Here is a 19,553-nt window from a genome sequence, read left to right as displayed (position 1 = left end):
GGCTTTCAACAAGAACCCCAAGTAAGTACAAAATTATGTATTTTCACTAAATCAGTTGAGTATGCCTGTACCCATGCACGTGTCAATCACACCACACATTTGATTCTGTGCTTGACACTTGCATGGGGATAATCAGCATACAATACAATTGAGAAATGTAAAATAGACCCTTTTCTCAGCAGCCATGTTGACATGCTGCGTAAACAGAGATGTAATTTAGGATGTAGAAAGGCCAGGACCCTGATAATATGCTGTCTCACTGGAATGGCTGTGACACAATAGATCGGGCCAACATTTATTTGATCTATTACACCTGTGTTTACCCTGCTATGACGTCAACATAGCTGCTGAGAAAAGGGTCTATTGTCGTCACTCACCACCACTGTCATTCAGTTCATCTTTGATGACAAAGCATATTCCACTGGTAGTGAGTAGATCTGGAAATGCGTAGTCGTCCACTTCTGTGCCAGTCTCATCCTCCACTGATAAGATGCTGTCCACAGGGATGGAAAACCTCTCTTTCACTAAAAGGATTGAAGACCAAATATAAGCTTAACACACACACACACACACACACACACACACACACACACACACACACACACACACACACACACAGACACACACACAGACAGACAGACAGACAGACAGACAGACAGACAGACAGACAGAGAGAGAGGGAACTGCCTCAACAGTGCACCATGTCCATCTAATCCAGGGGTCGGCAACCCGCGGCCCGCATGCGGCCCTTTAAGCCCTCTGCTCTGGCTCCCTTGAGCTTACACAAAAATAAGAAGGAAATAAAATAAAAGTATTTGTAGGACTATTTATATTTTGTTGCATGGTTGAAAATGTTTCGTATCTTGTATTTTGAGGTGATACTGACACATAAATAAAAAACAAAACGGTTTTAATTAGGTCAACTAAAATATGCGTCACATCCTGCTACGGTCCCGCGCGAGCGCCTTTTCTTGGAGGCGAATAACCTGACCCCCGGCTCGATGAGCGAACTATGGATAAATCAAAGAAAAGTACCGGAGCAACACAGGATTTAATTCTGTGTGGACAGAGTTATGCTTTCACAGCAAACGATGCTGGTTTACCGGTATGTTTGATATGTATAGAGAAGTTGTCAACGATGGTGCAGCCTTTACGTATCGAGGAACAACAAGGGAGAGGAAGACAGCTGACGATCTTCAGTCATAATTCAATGGGGTATGTAATTTATTCCAGACAACACTTTGTTATATTCCATGGAAGGCTCTTAACGTCCCGATAGCAATGAATATATTAAATGCTTTGACAATAATTACATACAAAAATGTATCTCTGGAAGCCGTAGCGCTGTAAAAAGCACGACCAATCATCTGAGCCGGCCCGGCTAAAGTAACTGGATGGCCTACCTGCCTGTTAGCCTTCCATCTGTGCACAAACTTATCTCGTGCCCTCATTGGTCATGTGCGCGTTCGTGCGTGTTGGAGGAGGGACTCTGTAAGAAAGTGGCATATTTTTTCCAGTTGTGTACTTTCAAATTCTAGCGCACTCGAGCTGGTTTCTCCATTCTTACCTACCCTACCTTTAACTCTTTTTAGGGTGCAGCTATATGTTTTATTTATTTCAAAGTGGGCCCATTTTAATAATATTTTTTCTTCCTTCAAATGTGCAGAGGACTATGTATTATTTGTAATTCTCCTTATAAGAGTTATTTGTTTCTTATTAGAGGTTAACAGTTTTATATCATGTAATAAATAGCCTAATAAATGCAAAAAAACTAGTTTTTGTCTGATATAACAATAAAAAACTATGAAATATGTTTTGCGGCTCCAGACAATTTTTTTTTGGAAAAAGGAGCAAAATGGCTCTTTTGGTCAAAAAGGTTGCAGACCCCTGATCTAATGTAACAGTAGGTTAATGAGGGTGGATCGCAAAATTCCCCTCTGGGACTAATAAAGGTATTCTGATTCATATGCAGTAAAGTGGTTTACCTGCCTTCAGTGATGAAGATGTCAAAACAAGCTTCTGGAATTTTGGTGTACTTCTTTTGGTTTCGGTATTGCACTTTGACTATCATCTTCAGCTGAAGAGAAGAGCAAGAGCCCTATATGGGTAAAATGGAGATACACAACATTTGTTATAAGTTATTAGATTTTTCACATGATGCATCACAACTTCCCCTTCTGAAGCAAGCAAATACTCAAATTGTGTAAGGGCGCCATAATATAAATTAGAACTGTCTTTAGATAAATAAATTCTACTTTATGCTCTGTTCTTTTATTTTTGTATCTTTAAGCTGAGAGGCTTCTATCTGTGCATGACATACTTTTCGGGACCAAATTAAGCACAGTGTTGGTGTGTTGCAACCCAGTCTCACGGCATTTTGTGTTATAGTCAAAAAAGTAATCTATTGATTCGTGTTCACCAACACGATTTCCCCATTTTTTTCGTGTCACACAGAACGACTTTGAAAGCAATGTAAATAATAACAAATTAGAAGGAAAAAGAGATTTTAAAAACAAATACAGATTTCAGTATTCTGACACAGACCGATTTTAGAAGCAATGCATTTGTATTGGTAATATGTTTCGTGCCTGCACCAAATAATAACAAATTACAAGGAAAAAAGATGACAAAAAATACAGATTTCAGTATTCTGAGCCTCTGAGCCATTTATTTTCCTCCGACATTATACCATCCATCCATCCATCTTCTCCCGCTTATCCGTGGTCGGGTCGCGGGGGTAGCAGTTCCAGCAGAGAGCCCCAAACTTTGTTTTCCCTGGCGACATCAACCAGCTCTGACTGGGGGATCCCAAAGCGCTCCCAGGCCAGCGAAGAGATATAATCCCTCCACCTGGTCCTAGGTCTACCCCTTGGTCTCTTCCCAGCTGGACGTGCCTGGAACACCTCCCTAGGGAGGCGCCCAGGTGGCATCCTAACTAGGTGCCCGAACCACCTCAACTGGCTCCTTTCGACGCGAAGGAGGAGTGGCTCAACTCCGAGTCCCTCCCTGATGACCGAACTTCTCACCTTATCCCTAAGGGAGACACCAGCCACCCTGCGGAGAAAACCCATCTCGGCCGCTTGTATCCGCGATCTCGTTCTTTCGGTCATGACCCATCCTTCATGACCATAGGTGAGGGTAGGAACGAAAATGGCCCGGTAGACAGAGAGCTTTGTAGATTCAAATGTTAGATTCAAATGTTATGTTATGTTATGTTAGAGTTGCATACTGATACTGACTCTTCTCGATTAATAGATTATAAACTACACCATGCTTAAATAGACTCCTAAGTTATTATTTCATATGTGACATATGTAAGAAAAGGGAGGGGAGAGTCAATTATATTGAGTAATTGATTTCATATTGGAACATTCATTTCTCAAACCTATGTTTTATGGAAGAGGAAATGTACTTCTAATAAACTAATCTTTTATCAAACGGTAAATGGTGAATTAATATAACATTTAGAATCATTGAGAAGGGGTGATATCCACAGGGACTAGCTCACATTTAACTTAAAATAACATTTCTCTGCTTTGGACTGATGAGTATATGATTCTTGCATGTTAAATGACTAACACAAACCTTATATTTATGCATGTGCATGTGTCAGGAAGGCTCCCAAATAATTCTGAGGGGCCTATCCTATTTTTGTAATTGAATGATAATGTGCTAATCCATTACCTTGAGTTGTTTGCACTCAGGAAAACATCCCTATCAAGTGTTAACCCAATAACTAGGACAGCTCTCAATGCCAAGGGTCAGAGAGAGAGAGGGTCACACTCTCTGGCTGCAGAGAGCACCCCAGCCACGGGCAAGGAGGCAGAAGGTCGTTCGAGATGAGAGGATCACACTCTCCGGCTGCAGAGAGCACCCCCAGCCACGTGCAAGGAGGCACGAGGTCGTTCGAGAGGAGAGGATTCTAATCTTCAACTTTCTGATGAGATGGGATGCTTCTTCATTTTTCTGCTCGGGGGAGCTCAAACAGACAACTCTGCAGGACGAGCGATGGCTTCAGAGGCTTCTATAAATACAAGGTTCCATGTTTCTTGGAGGAGCAGATGTTTTCATAACCTCTCCCATCACGGGGGGGGGGGGGGAAACCGGATGTGCCACTTGGAATAGGCTCTGCTCTCAAGCAGATAGCAGAAGGAATGCAGGCAGATGAGCCTCCGTTTCACTGGGGGATCATAAAGTGCTCACTGAATGATCCACAAAAGCAGAGCAATTGGGGGGGATTGAAATATGGCGCTCTGATGAAGAAGAGTTTTGAGCCAATCAGCACCTCAGTGCGAATCTACAGTATCAGGATGCCTTTACACACCAGACATTCTGTGTCATAAAGAGAGGAGGAGGACGAGTCAGGAGGACATGTTCTTCCAGCTCTTGTACAAAGATAACATTTGAATTGAATGACCAGATGTTTACAGATGCACAATTAATGATTGTTCTTATATTTCCGATGAACAGACATGTGTTAAATAGTGGTGATAAATACATTTTGTCGGATCAGATTACACTTTCACACTAAACAAATTAATTAATTGATATTTTCAGATTATAAGGTATTGAACAATAAGATATTTCTAATATTATAACATAATGTTAATATCCTTAATTGTCCAGCAATCAGGTTTAACAACACTACTCTTCAATGTATTATCCATGCACAGAAAAACCTACAATGATGTTTCAAGTTTTAAATATTTAAAACTTCCTTTCCAGGTTTTACAAAAGTCTTTGAATATTTGCTTAACTTTTCCTTTTCAGATTGTTAAACATTTTGAGAATTGTTTAGTTTTCCCTTCAGATTTTGAAATGACATAATGATTGATAGTTGAAGTAATGTAATTATGTTATCATGCCATAGTCTTTTGATTTAATATGTAATGAAGTAAACGTAAAGTAATCCTGAATTGAGGACACTGTAACTTTGCAGATTACGAATTGATCAAATCACCACTGTGAATTTTATACCTTAACTGTGATTTTATACTTCACCTGGATCTCTTATGATCCTATGTTTTAAATGCATTTGACTAGTGATTGCCTTAAACTAAATTTTCAAACTGCAAGCTGGTTTTGATTTTATAGTTTGATAAGTGAGATCAGCTAATGATTACATGTTAAAACATATTATTTTAAAGAAGATGTTTTTGCTATAATGCGTCTGTGTTTTATGTGCGTTCATTATTGTGCTTTTGACAACAGATGATCCAAACATTGATGAGAGATGATCAATGTCAATCATTGTGGTTGAATGTTTCAGTCTTATTCTACTTTGTGATGTAAATTGATGTACGGTGGGACCACACTCAACTCTGAAGACGCCTATTGATTTAAGTATTGACCAAATTATTATTAGACTAATGTTTTCAGGTTATCAAAGATGATAAAAAGAGAGGAACTGTGAGGGATTAATTTAGTCTTTACTTAAGATATTTGACCTTTCGGCCTGTTGACGTTTTACGACGAAGCCGAAGTCTGTTATCTGTCTTAAGGAATGGGAACTGTCAGCTATTGCTGACATTATGAGTTTTATGACCGTTCAACTCTCGGTCACAAGAGCCATAAAGTTAAATAAGTAATTCAGTACCTCCAGGTGGTGACGTACACCTTCCCCCCAATATGTGAGTTGACTGAGTGAAGCTAATTAAAGGTCTGCCAAGATGAGAAGGGATTCAGAATTGACATGGCAACCCACCGGTGCAGTCAGAACTTTCTGATGCTGTGACTTGTGATATGAATTCTCCGGCCGATGCTTGTAATAAACTGCCAGTGTTTGACATCAGAACTCCTGCTCGTCCCGTGTCTCTCTGAGTCCTGACTCTCCATTGCTACAGAAGTTTCCCTTACACTAGCTACTCAGTAATACATAAAATAAGTGAAATAATATCACTTAAAAGTACAGCTTGTGTCACAAACAGCTAAGTACATTTGTCAATAAAAAGTCATAGTTTAGAATGTCACACTATATATTATTTCAAGTATAGTATGTCATAAAAAAAATCATATTATATTTATTTTGAAGCCCAAATCAATTCCCAATTAATGTCCACAAATTGGTAGTTCAACAGTGTTTCCTACGAGTAGTTGCAGTTGTTATTACATATAGGCTACTATCATTTAAGTTGATGCTATTTAACTGAACATCGGTCAAAAACCTTGCTTCCCTGCAGGAGCTATATTTGATATTATGCTATATTCTTGTGCAGGTATTGGAATACTTCTTTAAATAAATCATTGTATGAGAGAAAGACCTGCCACAATAGTACTTGTTATATCAGCTAAATATGGTGTTGTGCCCATTTGTCATAGAACATTTACTTATATATTATACTTTATAATATCAAAGAGAGCCTGCCTGTGAACATTAGATAACTGAAGGTAGAGTTTACTTACATAAAATGGGATTACACATCAGTGGGCCTGCCTTGGTCCTGAAGTAGTGCATCGTTTGTCCACACGATGTCCTCATTGGTTCTCCCCTTCCACATCATATTATTTACAGAAATGGACAATACTAGTTTACAGCTCGGTAAAAACGGCTCCTCACATCGTCTAATATATTTAGTTGTTCCCCTTACTTCCTGGACAGACTGCTCTCCAAATGCTCAGCAGCTATTCAAACAGAGGGGGAGAAAGGAGCCAAAATGGCGCTTACTCCAGTCTCTAATAAACATCTCTAATCAATCCAATCCAGGTGTTGTTAATTAACGCTGAGGCAGTGACCGGTTTATGTCTGTATGTGACAGCAGGATCACTCAAGAGAACAGTAAGTCTGAATCTGTTCTCTGTAACCCCATTCTTTGTCACAGTGTATTTTACTGCGTGTTATTTTGTCATACACATGCTAGTGCACACATTTAATAAAGACCAGTGCATTCATGTCAGGCTACAAATGTATGCTATGGAGGTGGAAGGTGACCAGTTTCTCCTATTTCCTGTTTAAGTGGTTGTATAATCTTAATTTAGTTGTGTAAGAAGAAGTGATAACACTGTAACTACACCCATTCTCTCTATAACCGGATACACACACCAATGTGCAAGATAGCGCATGAACGATGACCTCATTTGGGAAATTTCCAAGAGATTACATTAGCCTATGTCACATATTCTCCGTGACCTATGACATACAAAGGGTGAAAATTGTTCTCAAAGTGATTTAAGAAATGTAAGTTTGAGTAGGTATATATTACAAAAACTATCAGTGTTCCCCTTTGAAATAATGTGAATTTAAACATGCTTTAGTATCGCAAATACATGTATTTTAGCATTATGAATGGATTTACAATGAGCTTTTTCTTGTATTTGCGACCATTTATAGTTTTACCATACAACTAATGATAAAGAAATAAAAGACCCATTCAAATCAGATTTATTGGAACATATAGTTGGAAACGAACATTTTGCCCACAACGTCCTAATGTAAAAAATCTGCTCACCTCAAGAGCCACTAAACAAACATGACCTCTACCCTGAGTGACTTTTAATGTAATAGAAATGAGTTCAAGTGATAACGGTTATTGTAAGAGGATCAATTAATGTAACTGTTTCTTAATATAACAAACTGGAATCCAAGTTTTTTATAGGGTAAGATCAGTGGGAGTGTTCATGGAGAATTACTCAATAAAGCTTGCGACAGTCAATAGCACAAAGTTCAGTGACCAAGTGGAGCAAGAAAGAGGAACAAGAGAAGAGTGTTGGAGAGGTTTGTTGGAGTAAGCAGCACATCAGGATCGACCGCTATAAGGATTATACTCAAACACGGTCAGGTCATTTCTATAATAAAGAGATTATTTGTTATATGTTGTGGATTTTGTTTCTTTTAAGCAGATCATTACTGTGTGTACAACGTGAGTTATATAAAATGTAAACTTGAGTTTGTCATCTGTTAAATTGACAACATCTATTTTGATAATTTTTAAATCTCTGGTTCTCAAATGTTAACATATGTTGTCTTTACTCCTCGTTGAAAGTCAAATGAATATATCTATTTATAGACTAACCATTTTAAACATGTCATCTTGCCTTTTTAGAAAACACTGATAATTTTTACACATTTTCTGAATTATTTTCTTGATAAATTGAAAACATAATCCACATAAATTAATCTTGCTGCCCTTATATTGACATGGAGACTTAGGCAATACATTATTCATCCTGTACCAGAATTTACTTGATATGCTTGTTTATATTCTCAAACTGCAGTTGACATTTTAAGCCACTACTAGCTCCCTCTGTGAAGCCTGTTAGTAATGTTGATCGTGATGATGTGAACCTGCAGTTAAAGTCTAAAACCTGATGCTACTGTACCTCCAATCACAGGTGGAGGTGATCTCAGATGGATTACGCCATGAAGATGCTCACCCTGCCGACTCCATCTTCCCTCTCCAGGTAAGAGCCCTACTTCATGACGAGGATAGGATAGTAAACAATCGCCAGTTAATAGTTAATAATAAGGTTTTGTCTTTATTTTTTTCAGTTCTGTGACAGCCGGCCTCTCAGCTGGAGCCTCCATGACTCAGCAGCTCCTGACGGGTCGAGCTCCCCGGCCAAAGCCCTTCAGGGTCTCAAATGCCGACCGCAGCATGAAGAAGGGCATCATGGCCGACACGCTAGAAGGCCTGATTAACAAGGTAAGGGAATTTTGATATTATAGCGTGGATGTATTCTATATACATATTTAGGAGATGCTCCACTCTATCGTTTTAGGAAAAGTGGTGGCCTCTGTGTTAAGCAGCAGATTAAAAAAAGCCAAACTAGTTGAAGGAAAGGGCTTACATGTAAGACAAATGTGTAACATATAAGGTCAAAGTCTAACATGTTTATGACAAAACCTGACTAGTGAGAATAAATGCCCTCCACTAGTTAACTAGTAAGAAAAACATCTGTGTCACTAGTTCACTAGTGACTCCTCTAAGGCTTCACTAGTTAACTAGTGAGATAAAGTGTGTGTAACTAGTTAACTAGTAAGGTAAAAACAATTGTACTAGTGCATCTAGTGGACAATTTGGACCTCACTAGTTAACTAGTGCACATTTTGAGCCTCACTAGTCAGCTTAGAAGACCAACACAGGCTTCAACTAGTTCACTAGTGAAAATGTTGCCTTCACTAGTTAACATGTAAGCTGCAATATGTATCCACTAGTTAACTAGTTGCCGTTCATATGGCCAACACGTTAACTAGTCAGCCATATGCAAATGAAGCAGGCGGGACCAGATTTTGATTGGTCAGTTCAGCTCTGTGAGGGAGAGCCTGAGGGGGCGTTCTTCTGCGATGTTTTTAGTAACGTCTTGAAGACGTGAGGTGCATCAGTCGGGTATTTAGTGCCTACTGTTAACATATTGTCCGTGGGAAGTCAGTCAGTGTGTTTTGCCTAGAGAAATACATGTTTCTGCTTCTGCTTTGCTCCGCTTTGTGTGTGTTTGTTTTTGTTGGTGCGAGTGTGCGTATGCTTGTGTGTGAGAACACCGGCACTCGAGACACAAAAGTAGAGGAAGTGATCGTGGGACATTTTATCAGCGGTGCTCATGAAATGAATAAAGCTGAAACACTGGACAGATCTTAAAATCAGGGTAACGATAGATCCGTATGAAGATAAACAACCTCTCCATATTTGCCAAGACTAATATTTACGGAAGTCACGGCGATCTCTCAAAGCTGTGATCCGAAGAGGGTTACTTCCTCTTTCAATCCATCAATAATGTCACTCTGTTATCACAATGATATTCTAATTCTAATGGCAACTTTCTAATTTTAAGAAAGTCTTCAATGTTCTTACCTAATTTGATATAGCCTACAGTCATATGATCATAATAACAAAATACTTTTGTTTTATATTTTTGTAAATATGGTCATATTTTAAAACACAGTGTATTTAAGCTCTTAAATAAACTATTTGGGCTGGGTGGCGCTCTATAGCTTAGGGCCAATAGGAGACCTTGATGCGTTATTTCCCCTCCTCCTCATTAGCATTCTGTGCAACTAGTGTGACTAGTGCACATTTGGGATCCACTAGTGCTACTAGTGAACTATTTAAGCCTCACTAGTTCACTAGTGGAATTTAAACTTCTCTCACTAGTTAACTAGTAAAAGGCAACGGGTTCACTAGTTAACGTGTAGACATTTTGAGCCCCACTAGTTAACTAGTAAGGTCAAAAGAGGCGTTAACTAGTGAACTTTTTGCCTTTACTAGTTAACTAGTGAGTGATTCTGGGTGCGACTAGTTAACTAGTGCGCTGCAAAATCTCTGACATGTTAACTAGTTGTGCTTCTTTTGTGTGACTAGTTAACATGTCAGAGATTTTGCAGCGCACTAGTTAACTTGTAAGACTTTTAGGGTCACTAGTACGGTCAGAGGGCCACTAGTTCATCAAAAAGCTTACACGTTGGGACTTTGGCGTTACTAGTGCTGCTCCTGGCGTCACTAGTAAGGCATACGTGGTAACTAGTCGGACAAAAGTGCCACGAGTTGCTGAAAAAGAGCGACTAGTGAAATATTTTATTTAACTAGTAAAGCAGAGTGCCTAACTAGTTTGACCATATATCTAACAAGTGAAATCAAAGAGCCAACTAGTGTAGGCCGCTGCCGTCTGATATCAAGGAAATTGAATAAATACTCAAATGGCTTGCCATAGACGGCAGTTAGCAGCTAGCGGCTAGCTAGTAATGATGCTAATGTACATCAATCGTTATGTACTTATATTACGCTGTAACAGGATCTAGTGATATCCAACAGAGCTTCATTTAGCATGAAATAATTATTGCACTGTATATATATATATATATATATATATATATATATATATATATATATATATATATATATATATATATATATATACAGTGCAATAAGCTTCTTAGTGCAATACGAAGCTACAGGGACGTTAATAATGTCGGTAATATTAACTTTATTTAATACAACATTTACGGTACAAGATGTAATCATTCAGCCCATGTAGTATGATAATGAATTACAGCAAACATGTGCAATATATCCATTATTACAGCTCCGTGGGATGGCAGTAAGACGATATGGATCCGTTCTTATCCATGGGTAAAGATAAACGCAACTCACATTGGTTTCTCATACAGCATCTCTGTAAACTAGGCTACGTGTATTCACTGAATTTCACTCTGCCTTTACCGGCTCGTTGTAGCTCCAATAGCTCCAGCCCCACCCTCCCTGTGAGCACAGTGTGCTCTGATTGGTCGGGACACGTAACATGAACCAGAGCCCTAGAGAGATATCTCTCTAGGGCTCTGACATGAACGTGCCGGGCGGCGCGGTCCCGTGGGTTAGATGCGCGTTCATAATGCAGAGGGAAATAACTCTCAGAATAACGTTATTAGCACATTTTTACAACTTGAGGAACGAATGTTTTTAATAAGGGCTATACAAGTGTTCATACTGGGTAGTTTATTTAGTTTAAAAAAAATTATCCAACGAGTTACAGACCACTCTTTCCCCATGTAAGTCAATGGGAAGAAGTGTTTCCGGGCCTGGCAACCAAACGGAAGTGTAGTACCACCGTTTGGCCAGCACGAATATTTTCATCTGAGTCCGGCGCACTTCCTGGGGGCTTGATCCATCCACTCTGTCTGCCGTCGTGTCGCACATCTGACGCGTCATCAGAGCCCGTTCATGGCGGGGTCAAATCGCGCCAGACCGCTGCATGAATACACGGAGAGCATCGCGAGACCGCCACACACGAAGGAGTCTAGAAAACGTGGAGTGGATTACAGCCTACTCTGGCCCCTACAGAGATTCACCACATCTTCCAAAGCCAAAATAGAACTTCTGAATACACAATCCCTCAGTAATAAAGCATTCTTCATTCATGACCACATCACCGATGAGAAAATGGACTTCATGTGCCTCACAGAAACCTGGCATCAGCCAGAGGTTTACTCCACCCTCAATGAAGCTTGCCCTCCTGGCTACAGCTACTTGGAGAAAGCCCGCAGCACTGGTCGTGGTGGAGGCCTAGCTGTCATCTACCGAAAGGAATTGGAACTGTCACTCCTGCCCCTGCCTGTATTGTCCTCTTTTGAATGCCTTGCATTTAAATGTAAACCCCCCTTCGCCCTGACAATACTTCTGATCTACCAGCCACCCAAACCCAACTCAGCTTTCATCCCAGAGATACAAGACCTTCTCACTACGCTATGCACAACCTCTGCCAATATTATCATACTTGGAGATTTTAATATTCACGTCGACTCCCCCTCCTGCCACTTTGGCACTGAGTTTCTGCTACTTCTGGACTGCCTCAATCTGACACAGCATGTTAATGTCCCCAGACACGCCAAGGGCCACACGTTCGACCTGGTCATCACAAACTCCGCCCCCATCAGCAATCTGCTAGTGTATGACTTGGGGGTGTCTGACCACAAGACCATCTCTATGGAGCTCTCTTTCCAATCCCCACTCAGCATGCCCAAACGCCAAATCCGCTTCAGGAACCTGAGGAACAACTTCTCATCAGTAAATGAGTCAGTTGCATATTACAACCAGTCCCTTAACAGTCTCCTTGATCTGCACGCCCCCCTCAAAACCAGGATGGTCACCTTCTCGCGCTCAGCCCCATGGTACACCGGCGAACTGCGGAGAATGAAGACAGCTGGGCGTGTCCTTGAGCAGCGGCTCAAGGCCTCAGGACTCACTGTTCACCGGTTAGCCACCAGAAGGCCTACGCACAGTCCCTCAGAGATGCACGGTCCCAGTACTACTCCTCCCTCATCAACAGTACTGGAAACTCCAAGCAACTCTTCTCCACCATAAACCACCTCCTCAAACCCCAAAGTCCTCTACACTCCGACTCCACTGAGAAGCAGTGTAGCAACTTTGCCGCCTTCTTCACTAACAAAGTTGATACTATCCGCTCCCTCCTCTCTAGCCCCTCTGCACCTCCAGTTACAACTGCTGACCCACAGCCTGGGACAACACAGCCTCTTCGCTGTTTCACGGACATCTCTCAGCGAGAGGTTGAGGGCATCGTTAGGAGGATGAAGCCCTCCACCTGTGTCCTGGACCCCCTTCCGTCCGCTCTTGTAAAATCGTACATCTGTACCATGAGCCCCATGATCACTAAGATCGTAAACCTCTCACTCCAGGCTGGCCATGTCCCCTCTGCCCTAAAAACCGCTGTCATCAAACCTCGTCTCAAAAAACCCTCCCTTGACCCAGGAGTCCTGGCCAACTACAGACCCATTTCCAACCTTCCTTTTCTATCAAAGGTGCTGGAAAAACTAGTTGCTGCTCAGCTCCAGGACCACCTAAACTCCAACAACTTATTTGAGAAGTTCCAGTCTGTTTTCCGCTCAGGCCACAGCACAGAAACTGCCCTGGTCAGGGTCATCAACGACCTGCTGATGACGGCTGATGCTGGCTCTCCCTCTCTCCTCATCCTCCTCGATCTCACTGCAGCTTTCGACACCGTCGATCACGGCATCCTCCTCCATCGTCTGCACTCCACCATCGGACTCTCTGACTCTCCCCTTGACTGGTTCAGATCATACCTCACCGGGAGAACAGAGTACGTCTCCTTGGGCGAGGCAGAGTCGGGTACCCACAACGTCACCAGTGGTGTCCCTCAAGGATCAGTTCTCGGCCCCACCCTCTTCACACTCTACATGCTCCCCCTTGGCTCTATCATCAGCCGACATGGAGTATCATTCCATTGCTACGCTGATGACACCCAACTGTACCTCAGGATCAACCCTACCTCCTCTGCAGCCCTGCCTTCACCCACACTCACTGCCTGCCTGGAGGAGATACAGGCGTGGATGAAGCAAAACTTCCTGAAACTCAACAGCTCCAAGACCGAAGCCATTATAGTTGGCACCCCACACCAGGTTCGGTCATCCACCATCACCACCATCACCTTCTCCGGCCAGGACATTACCCTCTCCTCAATAGTCACCAACCTGGGTGTTAAAATGGACGCCCATCTGACCTTTGAGGCCCACATTAAACAGCTGTGCAAGAACTCCTTTTATCACCTCAGGAACATCGCCAAACTCCGCCCCACACTCACTCTGTCTGACGCCGAAAAGCTGGTCCACGCCTTTGTCTCCTCCAGGCTGGACTACTGCAATGCACTCCTCATCGGGATCCCTAACAAAAGCATCCAGAAGCTCCAATACATTCAGAACAGCGCTGCTAGGATCCTGATGAGGGTGCGCAAATATGATCACATCACCCCCATCCTTAAAGCACTACACTGGCTACCCATGGAACTGAGGATCGAATTCAAGGTCTCCGTCCTCACCCACCAGTGTGTCCATGGAACTGCCCCTCCCTACCTCAAGGAACTCCTCACCCCCCATACCTCCTTGCGGACCACCCGCTCCAGCAACTCCAACTTCCTCAAACCCCCCAGGACTAAGCTCCGTACTATGGGAGACCGGGCCTTCTGCTCGGCTGCTCCCAGTCTGTGGAATGCTCTCCCCGACCAAATGAGAGCACCACAGACCGTGGAGGCTTTTAAAAAAGGCCTCAAAACCCATCTCTTCAAAAGAGCCTTTGCCTAGACCTTTTTATCACCCTTTTATTTTTTTATTTTTTTTTATTGCTTTTTATTAATTCTACCGTGTTGTGTAATGTTTATTTATACTGTTCATGCTCACTACTTGTAGCACTTCGGGATTTGAAATCAAATATGAAGTGCTTTATAAATGGAACCCATTATTATTATTATTATTACATGGTTCTCAGAGGGCAGCAACACTATGAATATAGATGAAGTTATACAATATGAATAATTGCTGAAGATTAAACTACCCAACAGCATGTCAAAATATTTTAAAACACCCACAGTTTCAAGTAATCCAAAACCATCACATAAAACCCTGACAGGGAATATCTTACTGCGCAGATCATATGTTAAAAACTCCTGCCTATGTAAAGTGTAATGCAGGACTTGTAGTAGAGTATTTTCATAGTGTAGTATTAGTATTTTCCTTTTAGCAAAGATTCTAAATACTTCTTCCACCTCTGCTCAGGTCAGCGACTCGTTGAATGTAGCGTGTGTCGGCGCCCTGGTGCTGGATGAAGACGGCACAGGGGTGGACACAGAGGAGTACTTCCAGACGCTGCCTGAAAACGCCGTCCTCATGGTGCTGGAGAAGGAATGCAAGTGGACCCCACCTCCGGTATGATGGTGTTTCACATCTTTCACATCCCACCACTGGGGGACACTGTGGATCAGCTGCTCAGTGTTATGCTCCACAAATTTATTTCCATCTTTTGTGCAGTGCTGGTTATGTCAGGGATTCATTGATGTAGTGATCGAAATAAATATATTTTATGCAGCTAACATGAATATGGAAAGCACAAAACGTCTGTAGACTAGAGAATAACACGTTGAATAATAAATTAAATCAGCAAATATTGTCCCCTTCCGACTGAATAGGGGAGTAATACGTCAGTTATTGTGCACAGGGCGAACACATTCGTTTTTTCCATTCATTATTTTGAGGAAAATTAAAAGCTAAGGTCGAATATTAATCAGATGTCATCAAATTTAAATTGTGTGTACGGACAATACATTAATTTCCGACTAAATGCAGTGATTTGCATCCCCCGCTACCTGTTTATTCCGGTCACCTCACATTGACCTTGCTTCATTGTCATTTTCCTATCCCATCATCATCGGCAGGAGCTGCTTCAGTCGGCTGTGTCTGAAATAACGTCAACAAAACGTATCTGTTCCCTATTGACCCGTCCCTGTCGCCCTGCAGAACAGCCCCTCCAAAGACCAGCTGAGTGAGCTCAGGCCACAGCAGCGGAGAGATGTGGTCAAGTTGACTTTTGACCTCTACAAAAACAACCCCAAGGATTTCATCGGCTGCCTGAATGTGAAAGCAACCATGTACGGTGTTTATTCTCTGTCCTACGACCTTCACTGTCACAATGCCAAACACATGCTGAAGTGAGTGAAACAGTCATCCAAATATCTCTGCTTTTTGTGATGAGTTGTTATATAATTGTTTGTTTTTCTTCAAAGCATATCTATGTTTCACTGAACTGCTATTTGGATCACTAGCAATAGTTTAATCATGTTAGGGGGGGATAATGTATTCATTTTAATGAGGTGATAATCCATAAAATACCAAGCAGATTATCACATTTGCAATGCCCATATATAACCCATTGTTTTCCTGCTTAATTTGACGCTTTGTATCAGCATCCTTTCTGACATATTACCACCAGTTGCAGTGCTCTGTACACAGCCACTAACGTCAAGTCTAAATTCATATTTTAATGTGTATACCTGCGTGGGTGGCGGGGTTGAAAAGATCAGATTGCTGAAGAACAAAGGCTTTACCGAGATTAATTTAGGGAGGAGTTATGTCATCGTTGCTGAGATGTGCTGGTTTTCAGTTTTGGCACGGAGCTTCCTGTCGGAGAGGATTACATTTTGCAGACATGGCAAACATTGGGCTTTTGTGCTCACATTGCAGTATAAGGGTTTTGTTTTTTTAGATGATTGTTTCATTAGATTGTGTCCAAAAGAGATCGTCTCAGTTTGTGCGTATTTCCTGTCAGTCGTTCTCTCGCCAGGTTATGTGGCCCATTACTCAACCCATGCCCACTCTCTGTTTCTGTGTCTGTGCTTCCAGGGAGGTTCTGCGATGGGCCATCTTCACCATGCAGGCCACGGGACACATCCTGCTGGGCTCCTCCGGCTACATCGAGCAGCAGCTGCTGGAGGAGGACGAGCGGGCGGAGAGGAGGCTGGAGCTGCCGCAGGAGAGCCGGATCGAGCTGCCGCAGGAGAGCCGGATCGAGCTGCCGCAGGAGAGCCGGATCGAGCTGCCGCAGGAGAGCCGGATCGAGCTGCCGCAGGAGAGCCGGATCAGGCAGCTGCAGAGCATGCTGCTGGCGAGGATCACACACTGATGAAGAACTGAAGCTGACAATGGTCCACTATGAGACGTAGGACACCATGTAGATGGTCACAGATGGGGATCTCTACATGTTCATGTCCCAGTTTGCGGACATTGCATCAGTCTCACTGTCACTTTCTTACTCTGTTACATTTTTCTGCACTTTATGTACACGCTCATACCACATTTTATTTTACAGAAAGCACGTTTACTCACTTATGTAGCTTTTTCCTTGGGTAATGAATAAATAAAAGTACAACTGTTTTTAAAAGGACATATTCTGCTCTTTTTCAGGTTCATATTTGTGTTTTGTGCCTCTGTGACATGTTTACATGCTAGGTTCAATTCTCACAAAATACAACATCCCCTTCCATTGTTACGCTGATGATGTACAGATCTATCTGCCTCTCAATTCAAATGTCAACTCACTACAGCAGTTGATGGACTGCTTGACAGAGATAAAATCCTGGCTGAGCCAACATATCCTCAACCTCAATGAGAGCAAGACCGAGGTCATCTTTTTTGGACCCAAACCTCCAGCCTCTCCGGTTGATATTCTGGGCTCCCTCAATAAAAACATCCTCCCCTCTGTTATGAACCTTGGAGTGATCTTCAATAGAGCTTTTCAATTTGATAAGCAGGTCAGCACCGTAGTCAAGACCTGCTTTTTTAAAATACGACTATTGGCCAAGACCAAGTCGTTTTTATCTTTTAAAGACCTAGAAATGGTTATTAACGCCTTTGTTACCACGAGACTGGATTATTGCAACGCTCTGTATGTGGGTATGGACCAGGCGTCAATTAGACGCCTCCAGCTAGTCCAGAACGCAGCTGCACGTCTTCTCACTGGCCACAAAAAGCGTCACCACTGGCTTCCAGTTCGGCTCAGAATTGATTTTAAACTTATTTTATCTGTTTTCAAAGCCCTAAATGGGCTGGCTCCGGCTTATATAGCAGAACTCCTCCATCGCTACACCCCAGCCAGAGCTTTAAGAAGAAATCCAAGGAGTCCAATGGAGGTGTTTCAGGCAGGAGGTATTGGAGAGAAAACTTCCTTTTGAGGGAACTTTGGGATTTTAGCCTTTGCAGACCATTAACATACACACAATCCTATAAAACACACCTCTTTAAACTTCCCCTTGCAGAATGCCCATTTAAATATACATACAGTAGGTCTACAAATGGGCCTATAGTGTATGTGCAGAGTTAGCCCATTAGCTGGCTTTGTGTGTGTGACTCCTGTTTGAAGTCTGTGTAATTGGCAACAGGTCCAGCTGTCCCTCCCACGTTCCCCTAATTGTCCCCCGGCCTGCACCGTCCTGTCAGCTGCAGCCTGCCTCAGAAAAGCAGAGGAAGAGAAACCAGCTGCAGGGGGCGAGGGACGGAAACAAGCCATTATACCCAGAGAAAAGAGAGATGATGGCTTCAGCTGGTGGCAGATCGTTCCCTTTTGCTATCTGGATGTGAACGGTGGCAGCTTTGGACGGGTTTTGAACTGAATTGGCTGTCTGATAATACCTGAAGATACATGTCTGAGGTTAATATTCAGCAGGTCAACAGATAGAGTGTGAATGTGGGCTACAAACCATGGTGTTATATTTATTTTGTCTCTTTCTTTTCTATAATATAACCGGAATAAATATAAATCTGGCCACAGTTTCTGATTAAGTTCATGTTAATGTGCAATGCAAACAATAGTTGGTTTGTTTACAGATGTATTGTAGGACGTGGATGTTTGTTTGAATGTAATGATGCATGGGAATAACACATTCCACCATTATATTGTTTTGTATTGGTACTGCACCCCTTATGTCATGAATGCATAAACACTATCATTGCAAACCCAACGTGATGTTGCTCGTGGTTTGCACTGGAATGAGTCATGAGGTGCATGCTGTCTGACAGATCTCGTGCTTTGATCTACATGTGTTGTGCTTCACAGTATCCCCCCACACAGATCAAATGCTAAGTATGAGCTTTACTGTAAATTCTGAAGTCACAGCGTCTGATCCTAAAGGAAACAAAAGGGTCCACACCACCAGCAAATGAAACAGAAGATGAATTCTGCCATTAAAAGAAATGGATGTTGTATTCCTGGAGACACTTAGCAGGAACTTAAGACAAAGCATCAAAATGAAGTTAGAGCTCTAAGATGGCTGTTCCGACTACAATGACTGGAAGTAGGGGGGTTGGAAGTGGCTCCCTGCATTGATGGTCCTGGTATGTTCTTTGGTGTGTGATCCCATCACATGATCTGCAGTTATCCTTTGTATAGTGCTCCACTGACTTCAGTTTGACCATGAACAATAAAAACAATAGAAAAAAGGGGATCAGAAACATTTTTGCACCATAGTTTCCTTTTTATTAATTTTTAAATGTATTTCAAGAATTCTTCCTTGTCAGAACCTGGTGCCTACGATACCCATAAAGCAACTCGCCCACCTTCAGACAGTAGGATGTATTATGCTAATGTGGCTCAAGCATAAATCATATATACATAAAGTTGTAATCTCACTTATAAACCCCCCCATTCCTAGATTATTTAAATCCCACACTTGCAGTCTTCAAACCCAAACCATTAAACCTCTAGTCTTCATCCCCAATCCAGGTGACTCCAATGTTGTCACTTGGGGTAATGCATCTCTTTTTTGTGCAG

The 19,553-nt window shown here is 42.1% G+C and overlaps 1 protein-coding gene across 3 annotated transcripts; it reads left to right on the top strand.

Annotated features, from left to right (window-relative positions):
• The first annotated feature begins 6,641 nt into the window (after positions 1–6,641).
• Positions 6,642–17,171, top strand: LOC117543777 (cell death activator CIDE-3-like). 3 transcript variants are annotated; one of them, XM_034212338.1, is made up of 7 exons: positions 6,666–6,775; positions 7,583–7,770; positions 8,329–8,397; positions 8,486–8,639; positions 15,011–15,160; positions 15,749–15,879; positions 16,631–17,171. In XM_034212338.1, exons 3-7 carry the CDS (start codon positions 8,345–8,347, stop codon positions 16,908–16,910), a joined length of 768 nt encoding a protein of 255 aa, XP_034068229.1. In that variant the 5' UTR covers positions 6,666–6,775; positions 7,583–7,770; positions 8,329–8,344; the 3' UTR covers positions 16,911–17,171. The 3 variants fall into 3 exon arrangements, with proteins under 3 accessions (XP_034068228.1, XP_034068229.1, XP_034068227.1); XM_034212337.1 differs by lacking the exon at positions 7,583–7,770 and having other exon boundaries at positions 6,642–6,775; positions 15,749–15,939; XM_034212336.1 differs by lacking the exon at positions 6,666–6,775 and having other exon boundaries at positions 7,640–7,770; positions 15,749–15,939.
• The last annotated feature ends 2,382 nt before the right edge of the window (positions 17,172–19,553 follow it).

Source organism: Gymnodraco acuticeps, unplaced genomic scaffold (assembly GCF_902827175.1).
Source record: "Gymnodraco acuticeps unplaced genomic scaffold, fGymAcu1.1, whole genome shotgun sequence".
Lineage (NCBI taxonomy): Eukaryota > Metazoa > Chordata > Actinopteri > Perciformes > Bathydraconidae > Gymnodraco > Gymnodraco acuticeps.
The sequence above is the reverse complement of the archived record's forward strand: the minus strand, read 5'-3'. Positions and strand labels throughout refer to the sequence as shown.

What these genes read in the sequence shown, in the direction of transcription:
- LOC117543777 (XM_034212337.1), top strand. Translation starts at nt 8,345, where the DNA reads ATGGATTACGCCATGAAGATGCTCACCCTGCCGACTCCATCTTCCCTC. An exon ending in TAGAAGGCCTGATTAACAAG is followed by an intron (nt 8,640 to 15,010) that starts GTAAGGGAATTT and finishes ACCTCTGCTCAG; the next exon opens with GTCAGCGACTCGTTGAATGT. An exon ending in GCAAGTGGACCCCACCTCCG is followed by an intron (nt 15,161 to 15,748) that starts GTATGATGGTGT and finishes GTCGCCCTGCAG; the next exon opens with AACAGCCCCTCCAAAGACCA.